Source organism: Sphaerodactylus townsendi, linkage group LG04, assembly GCF_021028975.2.
Source record: "Sphaerodactylus townsendi isolate TG3544 linkage group LG04, MPM_Stown_v2.3, whole genome shotgun sequence".
Taxonomy (NCBI): domain Eukaryota; kingdom Metazoa; phylum Chordata; class Lepidosauria; order Squamata; family Sphaerodactylidae; genus Sphaerodactylus; species Sphaerodactylus townsendi.
Window position 1 is genome coordinate 9,288,692 of NC_059428.1, and position 17,887 is coordinate 9,306,578.

The 17,887-nt window shown below is 47.4% G+C and overlaps 3 protein-coding genes across 3 annotated transcripts; 1 reads left to right on the forward strand and 2 right to left on the reverse strand.

Annotated features, from left to right (window-relative positions):
• Positions 1 to 1,263: 1,263 nt before the first annotated feature.
• LOC125432027 (mid1-interacting protein 1-B-like) lies at positions 1,264 to 3,840 on the reverse strand. Its single transcript, XM_048495340.1, has 2 exons — positions 3,377 to 3,840; positions 1,264 to 1,594 (listed from the first exon to the last, which is right to left on the reverse strand). The coding sequence occupies exon 1, from the start codon at positions 3,790 to 3,792 to the stop codon at positions 3,418 to 3,420; it is 375 nt and encodes a 124-aa protein (XP_048351297.1). The 5' UTR covers positions 3,793 to 3,840; the 3' UTR covers positions 1,264 to 1,594; positions 3,377 to 3,417.
• Positions 3,841 to 10,179: 6,339 nt separating this feature from the next.
• Positions 10,180 to 12,502, forward strand: LOC125432026 (thyroid hormone responsive). Its single transcript, XM_048495339.1, is given in 3 exon segments — positions 10,180 to 10,389; positions 10,392 to 10,654; positions 12,196 to 12,502. Coding segments are annotated over 2 exon segments (390 nt in total). The 5' UTR covers positions 10,180 to 10,250; the 3' UTR covers positions 10,643 to 10,654; positions 12,196 to 12,502.
• A 2,282-nt stretch (positions 12,503 to 14,784) lies between these two features.
• LOC125431756 (mid1-interacting protein 1-B-like) lies at positions 14,785 to 17,320 on the reverse strand. Its single transcript, XM_048494852.1, has 2 exons — positions 16,451 to 17,320; positions 14,785 to 15,112 (listed from the first exon to the last, which is right to left on the reverse strand). Exon 1 carries the CDS (start codon positions 16,853 to 16,855, stop codon positions 16,463 to 16,465), a length of 393 nt encoding a protein of 130 aa, XP_048350809.1. The 5' UTR covers positions 16,856 to 17,320; the 3' UTR covers positions 14,785 to 15,112; positions 16,451 to 16,462.
• Positions 17,321 to 17,887: the final 567 nt, after the last annotated feature.

A 17,887-nucleotide genomic window follows, 5' to 3' on the forward strand; every position in this document is an offset into this window, starting at 1 on the left:
TCTTCAGAAGTGTATCACAGAGAGAAGTCTGTTATAAGAGAAGGCTGGACACAGTGTATAATAGACTTCTCTCTGTGATACACCTCTGAAGATGCCAGCCACAGATGCAGGTGAAACATTAGGAACAAGATACACCAGACCACGGCCACACAGCCCAGAAAACCCACAATAACCAACATTGAAAATGATGCAGTTTGGGGTGGGGAATCTACCCTGAAACAGCATCACTTTCAATATTTTTTAAACTAGGGAGCCCAGAGTATCCCCTTAAGGTGGATTTAAAAGGAGAATCTGGGCTCTGTAGTTTAAACATTAAAAGTTTAAACATTAAAAGTGATGCTGTTTCAGGGTGGATTCCCCGCCTTCAAAAAATAGCATCACTTTCAATGTTGTTTAAACTAGGGAGCCCTGGGTGTGTTCAGATTTGTGTGTTGGGGCATGTTCTATAATGCAATGGTGACTTTGAGATGACCTGGTGCAAAAAATGTTGTTTGGTCGTGGTGGGGGAGGGATGCTGCCCAAATGGGGGGGGGGCGCAAAACTCAGATTTTGCCCCGGGCTCCATTTACCCTAGCTACACCCCTGGTTAAGAGCTCGTGTATCTAATCTGGAGGAACCGGGTTTGATTCCCAGCTCTGCCGCCTGAGCTGTGGAGGCTTATCTGGGGAATTCAGATTCGCCTGTACACTCCCACACACGCCAGCTGGGTGATCTTGGGCTAGTCACAGCTTCTTGGAGCTCTCTCAGCCCCACCTACTTCACAGGGCGTTTGTTGTGAGGGGGGAAGGGCAAGGAGATTGTAAGCCCCTTTGAGTCTCCCGCAGGAGAGAAAGGGGGGATATAAATCCAAACTCCTCCTCCTCTTCCTCCTCCTCCTCCTCCTCTTCTTCTTCTTCCAATTCTGTGATTGTATTATTCTATTCTATGATTCTGTGTTTCAAGGAGGATGAGCTAACCTAATTTGTATTCATTTTGTCAGGACCAGTGTGGGCCTAGCACATGACTATTGAAGCATGTAGGACACATCAGGTTTTGCATCAAATGCACACACAAACTGCAAATTCCCAGGGCTCAGAAGTTGACATCTTCTTTTTTTTAACCTCTTCTGTTTCTATGCCTTAAGCAGCACCTGGACAATTACAGAAATTAAGCGTGGAAAAAACTTTTGTTTAGGGTAGCCAACCTCTTTATGAGGCCTGGGAACCTCTCAGAATTAGGGTAAAAGCCAAAAAGAGGGCAGGCCAGGCATCAAACAAACAAGAGTACGTTTGCTCGTGACATTTTATTGACAGACAGCCCCGTACTCAAAATAAAATTAAATACAATAAAAACAATGTTTTGCAAACATTAGACAATGTCTGCAATGCCATTGGCAAAGCAAATGCAGACCGTTTCAGACAAGAGACATAAATAATAAATTACACTTAAAATATCACAGTATTTTTTTCCCCTTTGTAATCTTGATCCGTGGTCGCAAAAGTCAAGACTTCTTGCTATTGAAAACAGGCAGGTCGGCAGTCCTCCGGAGGGTTGGGTTTAGTGCGTACCGGAAGTTGGTTCCCCTCGGCCTCCAGATGGGAAAGATTTAACTGACCTGTGGAATAAATAAGGGGATGAAAAAAATCGGGTTTTGTTTCCCCACCCTACACGAGAAGCCTGCTGGGGCTAGTCACAGTTCTATTCGAACTCTGTAGGAATGCTGAGGTAATAGAAGAACCATGAATGGAAGGCTGCAGAACTCACGTTAGCAACGTTGAACTGACCGACCAATAACTTAATCAATAGACTGGCCATAAAACTGTGACCTCAGTAACTAGCTAACATCCACTGTTAACCATTTCATGATTGAAGTGTGACAGACGCTTGCAAAGCGTATCTAACCAAGTGTAGTAACATAGAAAAGTGTAGCATTTCTTGTTTTTTCTCCACGTAACCTTCCTTTATAGTGTATTTATTTATTTATTATTTGATTTAATATACCACCTTATCCCCGAAGGGCTCAGGGCGGTGACCCATATAATATCATGTATAAAAACATATATATATAAGTTAAAAAATTACATTCTAAAACAATATCCTACGAAGCCCATATGCAACCCTCCCAGAAGAGAATAATGGGTCCCGATGATGTTAGGGACCCTATATAGTGGGGGAGGGCAGGGCAGGGCACCCTCAGCGGCTGGTCTCTCCAAAGGCCCGGTGGAACAACTCGGTCTTGCAGGCCCTGCGGAACTCTCCAAGGTCCCGCAGGGCCCGGACAGCTGGTGGTAGAGTGTTCCACCAGGCAGGGGCCAGAGCCGTAAAGGCCCTGGCCCGAGTGGAGGCCGGCCGCGTCATTGAGGGGCCAGGGATCTCCAGTAAATTGGCCTCTGCTGAATGCAGAGGCCGAGCCGGGACATATGGGGTGATGCAGTCCCGAAGGTACGAGGGTCCCAGGCCGCGTAAGGCCTTAAAGGTCAACACCCGCACCTTGAAGATGATTCGGAATTCAACCGGTAACCAATGTAGTTAGTAGTTAGTAAACTCATTTATATAAAAAAAACTGTGAACCAGTCTCTTCTGTTCTACTCTGCTAATATATTAAATTGCCAACAGGAAGTCAGTGGCAAACGTGGCAAACCACTCCCCAACGGCTCTTGCCTTGAAAACCTTATGGGTTCACCTCAAGTCAGCTGTTGACTTGACAGCAAATAAGAACATAAGAACATAAGAACAAGCCCGCTGGATCAGACCAGAGTCCATCTAGTCCAGCTCTCTGCTACTCGCAGTGGCCCACCAGGTGCCTTTGGGAGCTCACATGCAGGAGGTGAAAGCAATGGCCTTCTGCGGCTGTTGCTCCCGATCACCTGGTCTGTTAAGGCATTTGCAATCTCAGATCAAGGAGGATCAAGATTGGTAGCCAGAGATCGACTTCTCCTCCATCAATCTGTCCAAGCCCCTTTGAAAGCTATCCAGGTTAGTGGCCATCACCACCTCCTGTGGCAGCATATTCCAAACACCAAACACCCGTTGCGTGAGGAAGTGTTGCCTTTTATTAGTCCTAATTCTTCCCCCCAGCATTTTCAATGGATGCCCCCTGGTTCTAGTATTGTGAGAAAGAGAGAAAAATTTCTCTCTGTCAACATTTTCTACCCCATGCATAATTTTATAGACTTCAATCATATCCCCCCTCAGACGTCTCCTGTCCAAACTAAAGAGTCCCAAACGCTGCAGCCTCTCCTCATAGGGAAGGTGCTCCAGTCCCTCAATCATCCTCATTGCCCTTCTCTGCACTTTTTCTATCTCTTCGATATCCTTTTTGAGATGCGGCGACCAGAACTGGACACAGTAAATAAACCAAAATGTAGGATGTGCACACGATCCTCAAAGCCCTTACCCTGATTCCTCACAGCATTCATCTCACCAGCTGAGCATACTTCAGTTCCGGTTAATCTGGCACATTATTTCGTTGTACTTTGTGGTCACGGCGTCGGCTCTCCTGGTCAGCTGGTTGAGGATGCGGTACAAGTTGGAGACGTGATAATAGAAGAACCCCTCCAGGTCGGCTTTCTCTCGGTCTTCCTGTTCCCTCAGCCGGACCGCAATGCTAGGGTCCCTCCCCTCGAGAGGCGCCAAACCACCTTCTACCATCCCCTTGATGGATTTCAGCTGCATGAAATATTCATATAGGTCTTTACTGCCGGAATCGGCCTCGGTGGGGTCGTCCAGCTTATCCAAGGAAATCCCTCGGAGGAGGCTGGGGAACATCACTGTCTGCTCCATCTTGCTCACAGCCGAGAAGTATTCTTCCATAGCTTTAAGGAGAGGCCTTTTCAGGATTTGAAGCTTGCTGGCTCGCAGAAGACCCTGCAGGGATGCACGAAAAGTTAAGAGCTTTCAAACCCTGTGGAGGCCAATTTATATAGCAAGAACACGTCACCGTGTCAGTCGCAGAGGGCATGTCTGGAGATGTTCCCATGCCAACAAAAAGCTGCCTCTGTTCGCAGCAAATCAAATTCTGTCTGGGTCATTGGCCTTTTCAGAGTTTAGCAATGTAAATGTATTTGCAGATGGGCCTCTGGTCAAACTAGAGTTTGGGTCTTTTACCCCAGGTGGTATTGCAAAGGCAAATCAATAGCAGGTACGGTTATGCTGAGTCTCCCAATGGGTGCCATGTGGAAAATTCCCACCAACTTTTGAGCAGGGCCTTAACCACCCCTCCCCCCAGATTAAGCAACGCTGAAGAAGGAGAAGAAGAAGAAGGAGAAGAAGAAGAAGAAGAAGAAGAAGAAGAAGAAGAAGAAGAAGAAGAGGAGGAGGAGAAGGAGGAGGAGGAGGAAGAAGAAGAAGAAGAAGAAGAGGAAGAGGAAGAAGAGGAAGAAGAGGAAGAGGAGGAGGAGGAGGAGTTTGGATTTATATCCCCCCTTTCTCTCTTATAGGAGACTCAAAGGGGCTTAATTTCTGTGCCCTGGGCAGGTTTCTCCTTTTGTCCGTCTGGAGACCTGGGCATCTGGTTTGTTCCTTTAAAACCAACCCTCTAAATAAATAAAGAAGAAGAAGAGTTTGGATTTATATCCCCCCTTTCTCTCCTGCAGGAGACTCAAAGGGGCTTACAATCTCCTTGCCCTTCCCCACCTCACAACAAACACCCTGTGAGGTAGGTGGGGCTGAGAGAGCTCCGAGAAGCTGTGACTAGCCCAAGGTCACCCAGCTGGCATGTGTGGGAGTGCCCAGGCTAAGCATGAGAGTTGTCTCAGTAAGAGAAAGTGACACAGAGGAAGGCCTAGACCGTGGTGTCCAACTCTGGTGCTTCAGATGTTCATGGACTACAATTCCAACCAGCCCCTGCTGGCATGGCCAATTGGGGGCTGATGGGAATTGTAGTCCCTGGACATCTGAAGTGCCAGAGTTGGACACCTCTGGCCTAGACCTGAAGCTGAGAAACTCTGAAACGTTTTTTTCCTCAGCAGTTTTTCATCCTGACTTTTCTCCAAGGAGTTTTCTCCAAGGCCACGTGGGTGCCCCTTCTCCAGCCGCACAATAACCCAGCAAGGCTGATAAGGCTGGCCCGAGGTTCCTCTGCAAGTTTCATGTCAGAATCAGGTTTGGAACCCAGTCTGAGAAAAGACAAAACAGCTCAATCACACCCTTCCGTATTTCACTGGTGAAATTAGGGTCACGGTTCTCTTATGACCAGTGGTGGGATCCAAAAATTTTAGTAACAGGTTCCCATGGTGGTGGGATTCAAACAGTGGCCAATGGGGCTGGGCGGGGCATGACGGGGGCGTGGCCAGGCATTCCGGGGCGGGGCATTAATAATTTCTCTCTTACTGTAAAAAACTCTTACTGTAAAAAAGAAGTTCCTAATTTCCAGCTAGTTATCTTTCTGCCCCTAATTTAAACTCATTCTAGCAAGTCCTATCGTCTTCTGCCAACAGAAACAACTACCTCTCCTCTAATTGACTGCCTGTCAAATACTTAATACTTTCAAATACTTAATTTTGTTTCTAGAAATCAAAAGAAGGAGACTTTCCTTAAACAAGGAACTTTACCATATTTCTAAAACATGTTTTTAAAACAGCCCAACAGGGAGAATTATCCCGTTTTCTACCTTCGCTCACCAGCCACATAGGAAACAACAGGACTTTGTGATTTTTGGACCTAATGGAATTTCTAACGGAAAAGCAGACCCAATTAGTAACCCCCTCTCGGCACACACCAATAATTAGTAACCCACTCTCGGGAACTGGTGAGAACCTGCTGGATCCCACCTCTGCTTATGACTAACAATAAACAAAAAATATAGCCGGACCCGCTGCGTACGAACTCAAATACACAGACTTCGATACTAATTTATTAAGCGAATTGGAAAGTGAAATTAAGTGAACTACTGTCCAAAACAGCTGTGAACATATATAAGCACAAAAAGTTACAAAAAGTACAACTACTAACAATATACATATACAGGAAATACAATTGTATACATAGGAACCATAAGATCTAGGAATTCTTTATGTTTTTACTGTGTAATGAAACACAGACTGAATTTAAAGATAGTCCTTTACTATCAGCATACCTGGAGGACTTAGTGGTTTCAACAGCTGTACACCTTCTTTAGGAATGCAAACATATCCAGAATAAGGCATTCTAAAACGCCATTCATGATTATATTACCCCAGCGTTCCCACAGTGATATGAACCCCAGGAAAGGTGTTTGTTCTTGATAAAGCGACATGATTGTCCTAAAGCAAGCAAGCTACTGATTGTTCACAATATATTTCAGCCATGAATATGTGTGCCCTGACCGAGATGACCTACACTAGCACAATCTTGTCAGATCTTAGAAGCCAAACACGGTTGGCCCTCATTAGTATCAGGGAAGTCCAGGGTAGCTGTACAGAGGAAGGCAATGGAAAACTGCCTCTGTGTGGCTCTGTAAGCCAGCATGGTGTAGTGGTTAAGAGCAGGTGGATTTCATTATATTTGGAGATCACGCCACTGGCTTTCCATGTTAGCTGAGTGAAGATCTGGTACAAGCCGGATACATAGTAATAAAAGAGCCTTTGCAGGGGCGTAGCAGGAGAAAATGGCGCTCAGGGCAAAATGGCACCCGGGCGCCATCCCCCGCAGTCCCGCCCACGCCCCACCTCCGCCTCTGCCCCCCACATACCTTTTTCTGCTGGCTGAAAACCGGCTAAGCTTGTGGGGTGGGGCCAGGCCTGGCAAGGTGGGGTGGGGTGGGCGAGGGGGAAGGGGACAGGGTCAGGGGTGATTTTCTGCCCCCCACTGGTGCACGCCTGGTTCACAGTGCACCCCCCGTCCCCTTATAGCTACGCCTCTGGCCTTTTGGCATTGGTCTTTTCCTGGCTTTCCTCTTCTCTCGGGCCCACTCTGCATGGCCCAAAAACAGCGCCCCAGGCACAGTAGAAACCATTCCCTGGAAGCACTTCACACAGCCGCCACTTCCAAAAAGAGGCAGCGCCGTGCTTTCCCCCGCTCCCCCAACTGGCGGGTAAATTGTGTTTTTCAGACTCGCTCACTGAGCAAGTTTTTTTAAAACCCAGTTTTGAACCCGGTGCCAAGTGAGCAGCAACTGCACACCAGCCCCAAACTCCATGTGGAATTTGGGGACAGGATGAGCCTGGGTGGTCCCGCTCTTGAGCCAAGCAGGGACTTTGGAGACAGAGCAAGCTCTGCTGGCTGGCATTCAACTGTGCCCCTGTCCCAAACTCCATGGGGAACGGCCCTGCAATGCACCACCCCACATGACCTCAAGAATCAGCGCCCAGGGCTCTAGCCCAGAGGTGGGATCCAGCAGGTCCTCACAGGTTCCCGAGAGTAGGTTACTAATTGTTTATGTGTGCCGAGAGGGGGTTACTAATGGGTGATTTTGCCACGTGATTTTTGCCTTCGTTACGCCCCTCCTCTCAGCAGTAGCGCGCAGAACTTGAAGCAGTCTAGCAGGAAATGCACCGGCGTGCGTGGAAGCCTGCGCCTGCATGCATTTGTTTCCCGCCGAAGGACCGGCGCAGCGGCTGCGTCCTTGCACAGCCCCGCCCAGGAATGCCCGCCCCCAGAATGCCCGCCCACGCCCCCGTTGTGCCCCGCCCAGCCCCATTGGAGCTACTCCATAGTTTGAATCGCACCACCATGGGAACCTGTTGCTAAAATTTTTGGATCCCTCTACTGCTCTAGCCCAGTGGTGGCGAACCTTGGGCACTCCAGATGTTATGGACTACAATTCCCACCAGCCCCTGCCAGCATGGCCAATTGACCATGCTGGCAGGGGGCTGATGGGAATTGTAGTCCATAACATCTGGAGTGCCAAAAGTTCGCCACCACGGCTCTAGCCCCTCTGTACCCCTCCACTACACCACTGGCATGCCGATTTTTCAATAGGGCTTCAAGACAAACCAGCTAGACAAGGGAGAAGTCACGACTTCCAGCTCCAGAGAGGACAATTTATACCACAAGATGGTTCACCTGTCAGTCATGGGAAGCATGACTGGGATCAGTGCCGCTAAAAAGGTCCCTGTTTTTCAGCTGCTGGAATCCAAAGTTCATCAGCTACTTGATACAGTGCAATGTGATTTTTTATTTACAGACTGGATTTCAGCCCTAGGCCCTTTTACCTGGAATGAGCTACCCACCTTTGTCCAGGAGGCGCCATGACATTTCAGGTGACCCAGTCATAAGAGGGAGAGGAGAAGTGGAAAAAGCCATCGTAAATCATCCAGGCTGGGATCTCCAAACAGGGCTTGGCAAGGAACGTTTCTAGACCCTGGGCAACTGAGACAATGTCGGGGAGGCCACGCCAAAGAGCAAACACTAAAGAACAGCCCAGCAATTCTCCTGTTTGTGAATTGTCCAGATTTTTAGACAAACAGTGGCTTGAAGCAGTTGCACAAGGAGGCTTAGCAATTTGCAGGCCAGTGGCACGAAGCAGTTGTGCAAGGATGCTGAGCAATGCATTGGCCAGTATCATGAAGTAGTTGTGCAAAAAGGTGTAGCAATCCGCTGGCCAGTGGCACGAAGCAGTTGCGCAAGGATGCTTAACAAACTGCAGGCCAACTAAAAAATGTATTCGTTTAATTTTAATTTAAAAACTGCTATCCCATCAATGATCATTTCAGAGGGTTAAAATTTATTGGTCTGCGGTAGAGTAGATTGGAATCCAGTAGCACCTTAAAGACCACTAAGACCAGGGGTAGGGAACCTGCGGCTCTCCAGATGTTCAGGAACTACAATTCCCATCAGCCCCCACCAGCATGGCCAATTGGCCATGCTGACAGAGGCTGATGGGAATTGTAGTTCCTGAACATCTGGAGAGCCGCAGGTTCCCTACCCCTGACTAAGACAAAATCCAATTAGATTGGACTCCAGTAGCTCCTTAAAGACCAATTAGGCAAAATCCAATTAGATTGGAATCCAGTAGCACCTTAAAGACCAATAAGACAAAATCCAATTAGATTGGAATCCACTAGCACCTTAAAGACCAATAAGACAAAATCCAATTAGATTGGAATCCAGTAGCACCTTAAAGACCAATAAGACAAAATCCAATTAGAATGGAATCCAGTAGCACCTTAAAGACCAATGAGACAAAATCCAATTAGAATGGAATCCAGTAGCTCCTTAAAGACCAATAAGACAAAATCCAATTAGATTGGAATCCAGTAGCTCCTTAAAGACCAATAAGACAAAATCCAATTAGATTGGAATCCAGTAGCACCTTAAAGACCAATGAGACAAAATCCAATTAGAATGGAATCCAGTAGCTCCTTAAAGACCAATAAGACAAAATCCAATTAGAATGGAATCCACTAGCACCTTAAAGACCAATAAGACAAAATCCAATTAGATTGGAATCCAGTAGCAACCGTGCAACTCTTCCAATGGGTGAATCATGACCCTAGGAGGGTTTACTCAGAAGCAAGCCCCATTGCCAGCAACCGAGCGTACTCCCAGGTAAAGGATCACATTTTAGTTCTTCGCATGAAAATCAGTGGGGTTTAACAGCGCTTAACAGGGTTACCTACACTGCTTCCCCAAAACTAGGTCTTAGGTTTAATGTTAATAATCAAGCCCAGTGACCCAGGCCAGTCTAGATGTGTGGGGGAGGGACTCTGTTTGCACGTGCCCACAGAGAGGGCTCTGAGTGCCACCTCTGGCACCCGTGCCATAGGTTCGCCACCACTGCCCTACGCCATTTGGGTACCTACACTCAAAATGCAGGTAATTTTCTTTCATGGATTTCAAGCTCCAGTGTTTTTCCAGCTTTGGTGAAGCGGTTGCATCAGCATCTCTCCTCATGCTTGGCTCAGCTTTGTCTGATATTGACTGGTTGCCAAAGAACATGGTCTTGCTTCATCCCAGGACGGAATTCAGTGCTATTTTGAGAAGATTCTGATCTGTAAAGTTATATTATTGATCTCTGGACATGTAGAAAAAGGGCTACAGTTTCATCAGGAGAAAGTGTCTCCAGCTGGCAAGGATCCGTCCCAATCACGCTCACGGTGACTGACAGCCATCTGGTCTTGCGGCTTTCAACTGTCCTCACAGGGTTGACCAGAAGACAAAAAAGTGTTTCCAGCTGGCAAGGATCCATCCCAATCACGCTCTCGGTGGCTGACAACCCTCCAGTCTCGCTGCTTAAATTGCCGCCAGTGAGGCTGGGACTTCAGACCTCTCTCTGCGACCAGAAAGACTTCTTCATTGGGTCCATCAGAAACCAGCCAGCTTCAAGCTCCCAAAAAGCCTCTCCAGCAACCATGGAAGAGTACTTCTCCGCCATCCACAAGATGGAGCAGAACGTGATGTTCCCCAGCCTCCTCCGAGAGGTCTCTTTGGACGAGCACGACAGCGGATGGGAAGTGGAGTTGGGCGACAAAGACCTCTACGAATATTACCCCTGCTCAAGAACATCAAGCAGACGGTGGAAGGAGGCCTCTTGGCTCTGGACACCAAGACCTCGCACTTTCCTACCAGTCTGAAAGAACAACAGAGTCAAGAGGAAGCAGATCTCGAAGGACTGTTTTATTATCACGTCTCCGGCTTGTACCGGGTCCTCACGCAACTCACCGAGGGGGCCAAGACGGTGACTTCCAGGTACAACCAGATCATGGGGCAGATCAACCACAGCGAGATGTCTCTTGGCTGGTAGGAACCTGGAAAGGTGAGCAACCATCATAGTCTTCCAAAGAAACCTCCCTCCCTCCCTGCTCAGGTTCTTGAATCTGTTTGGTAGAAGGCAGCACTGTCCCCTGTGGTCCCGTGGCAGACAAGAAGAGTTTGGATTTATATCCCCTCTTTCTCTCCTGCAAGAGACTCAAAGGGGCTGACAATCTCCTTGCCCTTCCCCCCTCACAACAAACACCCTGTGAGGTAGGTGGGGCTGAGAGAGCTCCGAGAAGCTGTGACTAGCCCAAGGTGACCCAGCTGGCGTGTGTGGGAGTGCACAGGCTAATCTGAATTCCCCAGATAAGACTCCACAGCTCAGGCAGCAGAGCTGGGAATCAAACCCGGTTCCTCCAGATTAGATACACGAGCTCTTAACCTCCTAAAAGAACATTCTTTTGGGGCAAATAATTTGGAGATGCCCCCCGCAAAAGGGGTCACTTGGTTTTCAGAGGGTTGAGCGTACGAACTCTCTTCTCTATTTTATTTTTTCTTTTCTCTCAGCTGCTTTTAGTGTCCTGTGCCCCTGAGCATGCCAATTCCTTCTGAGACCATTTCCTAACATCATGTTTCTCTGCCTACCTGGGGAGTCCCTCATCTGGGGAGGGGGGTGGCTTTGCCTGTTAAGAATTGCAAGTTGTGGGAGATGGGTCTGGAAATTCCCACTCCAAAATTCTGTGCCTTAAGCCTTTTGTTTGTTTGTTCGTTCGTTCGTTCGTTCGTTCGTTCATTCATTCGTTTGCATACCTGGTGAGTCAGTAGAGACCTCAGCCCTGTGCGTGGATAGCTTATTTCTTTCTGCTTTCGAGTTTTCGCACTACAGTGGGAGAAGACTGGCCTCTTTACCATCAGATGTGGAGGTGTTTAGGAGGTCTAGAAATGGAAGCCCTTCACCAAATCTTCCCTGGTTTCCATTTCTATCTTAAAGGGGTGAGGGCGAGGAGAATGCAGCCTCAGGGGCAGCAGAATTTGCTGGCAGAACATATGGCAGGGGTAGGGAACCTGCAGCTCTCCAGATGTTCAGGAACTACAATTCCCATCAGCCTCTGTCAGCATGGCCAATTGGCCATGCTGGTAGGGGCTGATGGAAATGGATTCCTGAACATCTGGAGATTCCCATTCTAACAGCTGAGTCAATGTATCCCCATTGCTGTTATCCCCATTCCTACACTACTGTTATCCCCATTCCTACATAACTCACTGTTATCCCCATTCCTACACCAGAATTTCTCCTCAGTGCTACATGTTGCTGGCAAGGGTGTACTGCCTAGGGGGGGCATATGGGGTCAAATGTCCCCGAGCTGCAGCCATTTAGTCACGTGGTAGGTGAAAAATCACCCCTACGCCCCTCCTCCTTCCCCTCAGGTTCATACACTGACTTCAAGACCTGGTGCAAAAAAAATTGTTTGATTGTGGTGGGGGAGGGCAGGGCTACATTTTCCCTAGATAAGCCTCTGGTTGCTGGTTAGTGCTGTGTATACGATACAGAACTTGAGCTTTTGGAAATTCATGCCTTTCTCTTATGACTTCATTTCACAGAACCACTGTTGCTACATTCATCAGGTTTCTCCTTGAAGAAACTGTTGAAGCGACTGACACCATGAGGTCTGGATTGCCGGCAAACCAAGCAAGATTACTTTAGCTGCAACAATACTTGGACATTCAAAGTATGGACTGTGATGGCTACGAAAAAGCTAACACGGGTGCTACTCTGGTTTTCCTTCTGATGTTCTTGTTGTTTGAAAATTGCTTGTAACTTATAAAAGAACTGAAGCTTTTTGTACCTGCAAGTATATTATTAACAATGGGTAATGAGCCCAGAGAACTAATAAAATGGTTTATTTTTCTTGTAAGTTATGGTTGATGACAACAACACAATCATCATCATAATATGTGGTGCTAGAATATGAGCTAAACAAATCACTGAATGCAATCTCAGCAGAATTGCCACCCTTTGATTTCACCCTTGATTTCGGCAACCTGGTGTAGTGGTTAGTAACAGTGGACGCTAATGTGGAGAACTGGATTTGATTCCCCACTCCTTCACAGGAGCAGCAGATTCTAATCTGGTGAACTAGATTTGTTTTCCCACTCCTCCACAGGAAGGCTGCTGGGTCGTCTTGGGCCAGTCACAGTTCTCTCTGAACTCTCCCAACCCCACCTACCTCGCGAGTGGTCTGTTGTGGGGAGAGGAAGGGAAGAAGTTTGTAAGCTGCTTCGAAGCTCCTTACAGTTGAGAAAAATGGTGTAGAAATCCAACCTCCTCCTCCTCCTCCTCCTCCTCCTCTTCTTCTTCTTCTTCTTCTTCTTCTTCTTGGCAACTCCATCTACCAGGTTTGGCCACACAGGGAGACCCAAAGATTCTATAATGTATGAATTGGCCATTAGCAGAAACATCAACCCAGCAGAAGGGAAGGAACCAAAACTGCGAATGGTGACTTACAGAGCCATGAAATGCAAATTTCATTACATCAACATAACTTGCTTTGATGAGTAAAAATTGATTGCTAAAATATGTGCCAAACTTCCAGTTGAGCCTAGAGATCTCCTGGAATTATGAATGATCACCAGACAATAGAGATCAGCTTCCCTAGAGAAAATGGCTGGTTTGAAGGGTGGACTCTATGGCATCTGTTGAGTTCCCCCCATCCCACTCTTCAAACTCCATCTTTCCTGGACCCGCCACCCCTCTCCTTGTCAGGATATGTGAAGTATGTGACACTCCTCAAGGCCAGAAATTTCCCAACCAGACATTTGCAACCCAAGCCCCCATCTGAACTCCATTTTCAGGTTTTCCTCCCTCCTCTTTGGCTCTGGTTTAAACAGCTTTCTGGAACATTCCTGGAGGTGATGTTATGCTGGTCTTTAGGACCTGACCTAGGATTGGCAGCCTCCAGGCGGTGATTGGAGATTATTACTACTGTTGCTTTTCCTACTGATCTCCAGGGGACAGAGATCAATTCACCCACAGAAAATGGCCATTTTATAAGGTGGATTCTATGGCATTATTCCCCACTGAAGTACCTCCCTTCCCAAATCCCATCACTCCTTAGTTTTCCCCCCCCCCCCAAAAAAAAATCTCCAGGAATTTCCCAACAGAGCTGGTAACCCTAAAACAGCCTAAATGTAGGTCATATAATGGTAAGTGCAGAGATGTGGACAATGTGCCTCGCAGTGTTCTCCCGCAAAATTCCCACCCTGTGGTTGCTACCGCACCATGGATGTCAATCTCCAGGTGATGTTTGCAGATCTTCTGCTGTTATGATTGATCTCCCAGATGGTCAAGATCAGTTTCTCTAGAGAAAAGGCTGCTTTGGAAGTAGACTCTAGACCCTGCTGAGGACCCCGTCCCCCCAAACCTTGCCTTCCTTAGGCTCTGCCCCCAATGTCAAGTGTTCCCAAATCAGAGTTGGCAACCTATACTCCACAAATGACTGGTTTGCCAATAACCCCCAACTGCTCTTCTTGTTAGCTTTATAGTGTAAGAACATGTCCCTACGGTTTCACACAACCCAAGGCTGAGGAAGCTATGTATTCTCTTTTGGTGAAGAACTTCACACAGGGCTCTTCCCCAGAACAGATTCACCCCTTTATATTTCCCTCAACCTGGGTTTTACAAAAATCACTAAATTAGTGATATTTTTGGAGAAACCAAAGGAGCCACAGCAACCCGGTTTGCAATTGCTTCTGGGCCAGTATAAAGTAAATCTCCAGTGCAAAGTAAAATGGGAAACCAGGTTCATTAAGAACATGGCTTACCTGTTAGTAGGGTGCTGTGCAGAAACCACTAAAGAAATAAAGAAATGTACTGTTCTGCCAGTGTGTGTTGGACTAGGATCTGGGAAACCTGGGTTTAACACCCCTACTTACATGTACCTTTCTGGATGTCCTTTGACCAATCACTAACTCTCAGCCTAACCTACCATCAGGGCTGTTGTGACAAGAAAAGGGAAAAGGAAGACGCATCTGTATTCTGCCCTGAATTTGTTGTAAGCTGGGTGGAACAGAAATCTGATTGGACTGAGAAGGGTGTTAAAACTGGTAAACTGCCCCTGGTGAGGTGTTTTGTCCACACTTTAGTACCACATATTATTACTACAATTACTATTAGTCAGCAACAACGAACCATTCCTTAAAAAAACAAAGTCTTTTATTAGTTCTCTGGGCCCATAACCCACTGTTAATAATATGCTTGAAGGTACAAAAAGCATTAATTCTTTTATAAATTACAGTGATTTTCAAATGCAAGTAACATCAGAAAGAAAAAAGGAGCCCCACCAGCGGCAGCTCCATTTTATCCATCAAAGTCTGTGCACAAAGTGTCCCAGTTATCGTTGCTGTTGATACAACCCTGTTTGGCAGGCAAGCTACGTAGACCTCTCAGTGTCAGCCGCACCCTCAGGTTCTTCTAAGAATCCATTCAAGGAGGTGCTCGAGAAACATAGCTGCAATAGCCCTGTGAAATTAATGACAGGAGAAAGGCATGAATTTGCAAAAAAATCACTGCTCAAATTATACATCTTATTCATCACTCTAATACACAATGTTAATTCACAGGATCACCGTAGTGACTTATGGTTACACACCTACACACAATCAGCTACAAAAGAGAAATTTGGGTGTGAGAATGGTGAATAGCAGTGAGGGATTTACACAGCCCACTTGTTGGTGTGTTCTGCCAGCAAATTCTACTGCCCCTTAGGCTTCATTTTCCTCCTTTCCACACCTTTAATTGGGAAATGGGAGCAGGGGTAGATGTGGCCAGGAGTTCCATTTCTAGACCCCTGTAATGATCACCACATCTGATAGGAAAGCGGCCAGGGTCCTCCAGGTGCCAATTGCAAAAGCAGAAAAACATCTGTACTGGGCATCTGTACTGGCTGAGGAGATCCCAGGTATGCAGAAAAATATGACTTAAGCCAAAGAGCTGTGGTTGATCTGCCCCATGATCTGGAGCTGCAAAGACATGGGAGGTTTGCAAATTGCCACACACTGTTTGCAATACCTCACAGGTCCTCACTGTGCAATAAACTGGACAGCTCACGGCAGTCCCAGAAGCACAAAACCTAGCCTCTCTCCCCAACAATGAATTTCCTGCTTTCTTGGAAAACTCCCCCGGTCAGCAGAAGAATATCACATTTCAAAACAGCATGAACGTGCTTAGGGGGCACACAACTTTGGAAGCAACTGAGGAAAAAGTGAAAGGAAAATTAAACCAAGGGACGAGGGAGTTATTTTGCTGAAACCCCTCCGAGCTTACGGACTGGAGGGGGAAATTGGGGGTCGGGGGAAATCGCTAGATTGTTTACCCTGGCAGATTTATTTTTGCTCTTCTTCTGCCAGAGGGCCCAATCTTTTCTTGAAGGACAAAGTCCTATTTTCTACCTGCAAAAGAGGTTGCCAAGCAGATTCAACAACCTGAGCAGGGAGGGGGGAAGGAGGAGGAGGAGGAGGAGGGGGAGGGCAAGGGTTTGGATTTATATCCCCCCTTTCTCTCCTGTAAGGAGTCTCAAAGGGGCTTACAATCTCCTTTCCTTCCCTCCCCCAACAAACACCCTGTGAGGTGGCTGGAGCTGAGAGAGCTCCAAAGAGCTGTGACTAGCCCAAGATCACCCAGCTGGCATATGTTGGAGTGCACAGGCTAATCTAGTTCCCCAGATAAGTGTCCGCAGGTCAAGTGGCAGAGCGGGGAATCAAACCCGGTTCTCCAGACTGGAGTGCACCTGTTCTTAACCACTACACCACGCTGAGAAGGAAGGTTTTTTTGGAAGAGGCCACTGTGACCGTTGCTCACCTTTCGAATTTCTCACCAGCCGAGAGACATGTTGCTGTGGTTGATCTGCCCCATGATCTGGTTATACCTGGAAGTCACCGTCTTGGCCCCCTCGGTGAGCTGCGTGAGAACCCGACACAAGCCCGAGACGTGGTAATAAAAGAGTCCTTCGAGATCTGCCTCCTTTTGGCCCTCCTGTTCTCTCAGGCCAGTAGACAAGTGTGAGTTCTGCGTGTCCAGAGCCAAGAGGCCTCCTTCCACCGTCTGCTTGATGTTCTTGAGCAGAGAGAAATAGTCGTAGAGGTCTTTGTCGCCCAACTCCGCTTCCCGTCCACTCTCGTGCTCGTCCAAAGAGACCTCTCGGAGGAGGCTGGGGAACATCACAGTCTGCTCCATTTTGCGGACGGCAGAGAAGTACCCTTCCATGGCTGCTGGGAGGCTTTTCGGGAGCTTGGAGCTGGCTGGTTTCTGATGGACTCAATGAGGAATTACCAGAAGCTGGTAGCAGAGAGAACTCAGAAGTCCCAGCCTCTCTGGTGGCAATTTAAGCAGCAAGACCAGACGGTTGTCAGTCACAGTAAGCATGATTGGCACGGATCCTTGCCAGCAAGAAGCACTTCCCCCCCCCTCTGATCTAACTGCAACCCTTTCCCTGCATGTCCAGAGGTCAATAATATAACTATTTACAGATCAGACTCTTCTCAAAATAGCCCTGACCTGTGTCCCAGTCCTGGGACCAACCAGGCCGTTCTCTTTGGCAACTGATCGATACCAGACAGAGTCGTGCCGAGCGTGAAAAGAGACGCTGATGCAACCGTTTCGCCATTTTAAACAAAACATTTCCCCAGAGCCACAGGAACTGTGCAGCGTGAAATCCATGAAGGAAAATTACAGCTCTATACAGTATTCTGGTTTATAGGTTCCCTAACAGTGTAGGACTAAGCAGTTTTGAATTCGAAGGAGTGTAGTCGTCGTCGCCGCCGCCGCCGCCGCCGCCGCCGCCGTAGTAGTTAGGCTGGATTCAATATTTCAGGGCCAGAAAACCTGCCTGACAGGGTAGAACCAGAATTCCAGAACTGGAGTTGATTTGTCAAATGAGGCTGGGGGCATAACTCAGTGGCACGGCATATAAAAGTCAGCATATAGATATTTTCAGATTCAGTCTCTAGCATCTGCAGGTTTTTTGTTTGTTTGTTTGACGATCTCAGGTGGTAGGTGGTGTAAATGATCTCTCTAAAGACCTTAGAGAGCGGCTGCTAGAATAAGCAATGCTGATTTTGCTAGATCAAGGAACTGATACAGTGTCAGGCAATTTTATGTGTTCATGTATTTACCACCTGGGAGACACGGGACATAGACGGAAAAGGGGAAATGCTATTTACACTGTTCTTCCACTAGGTAGATATGGCTGTGCAGGGGCAATGACTGCTGGTCCTAGTCTCTGGAGCAGCCGAAAAC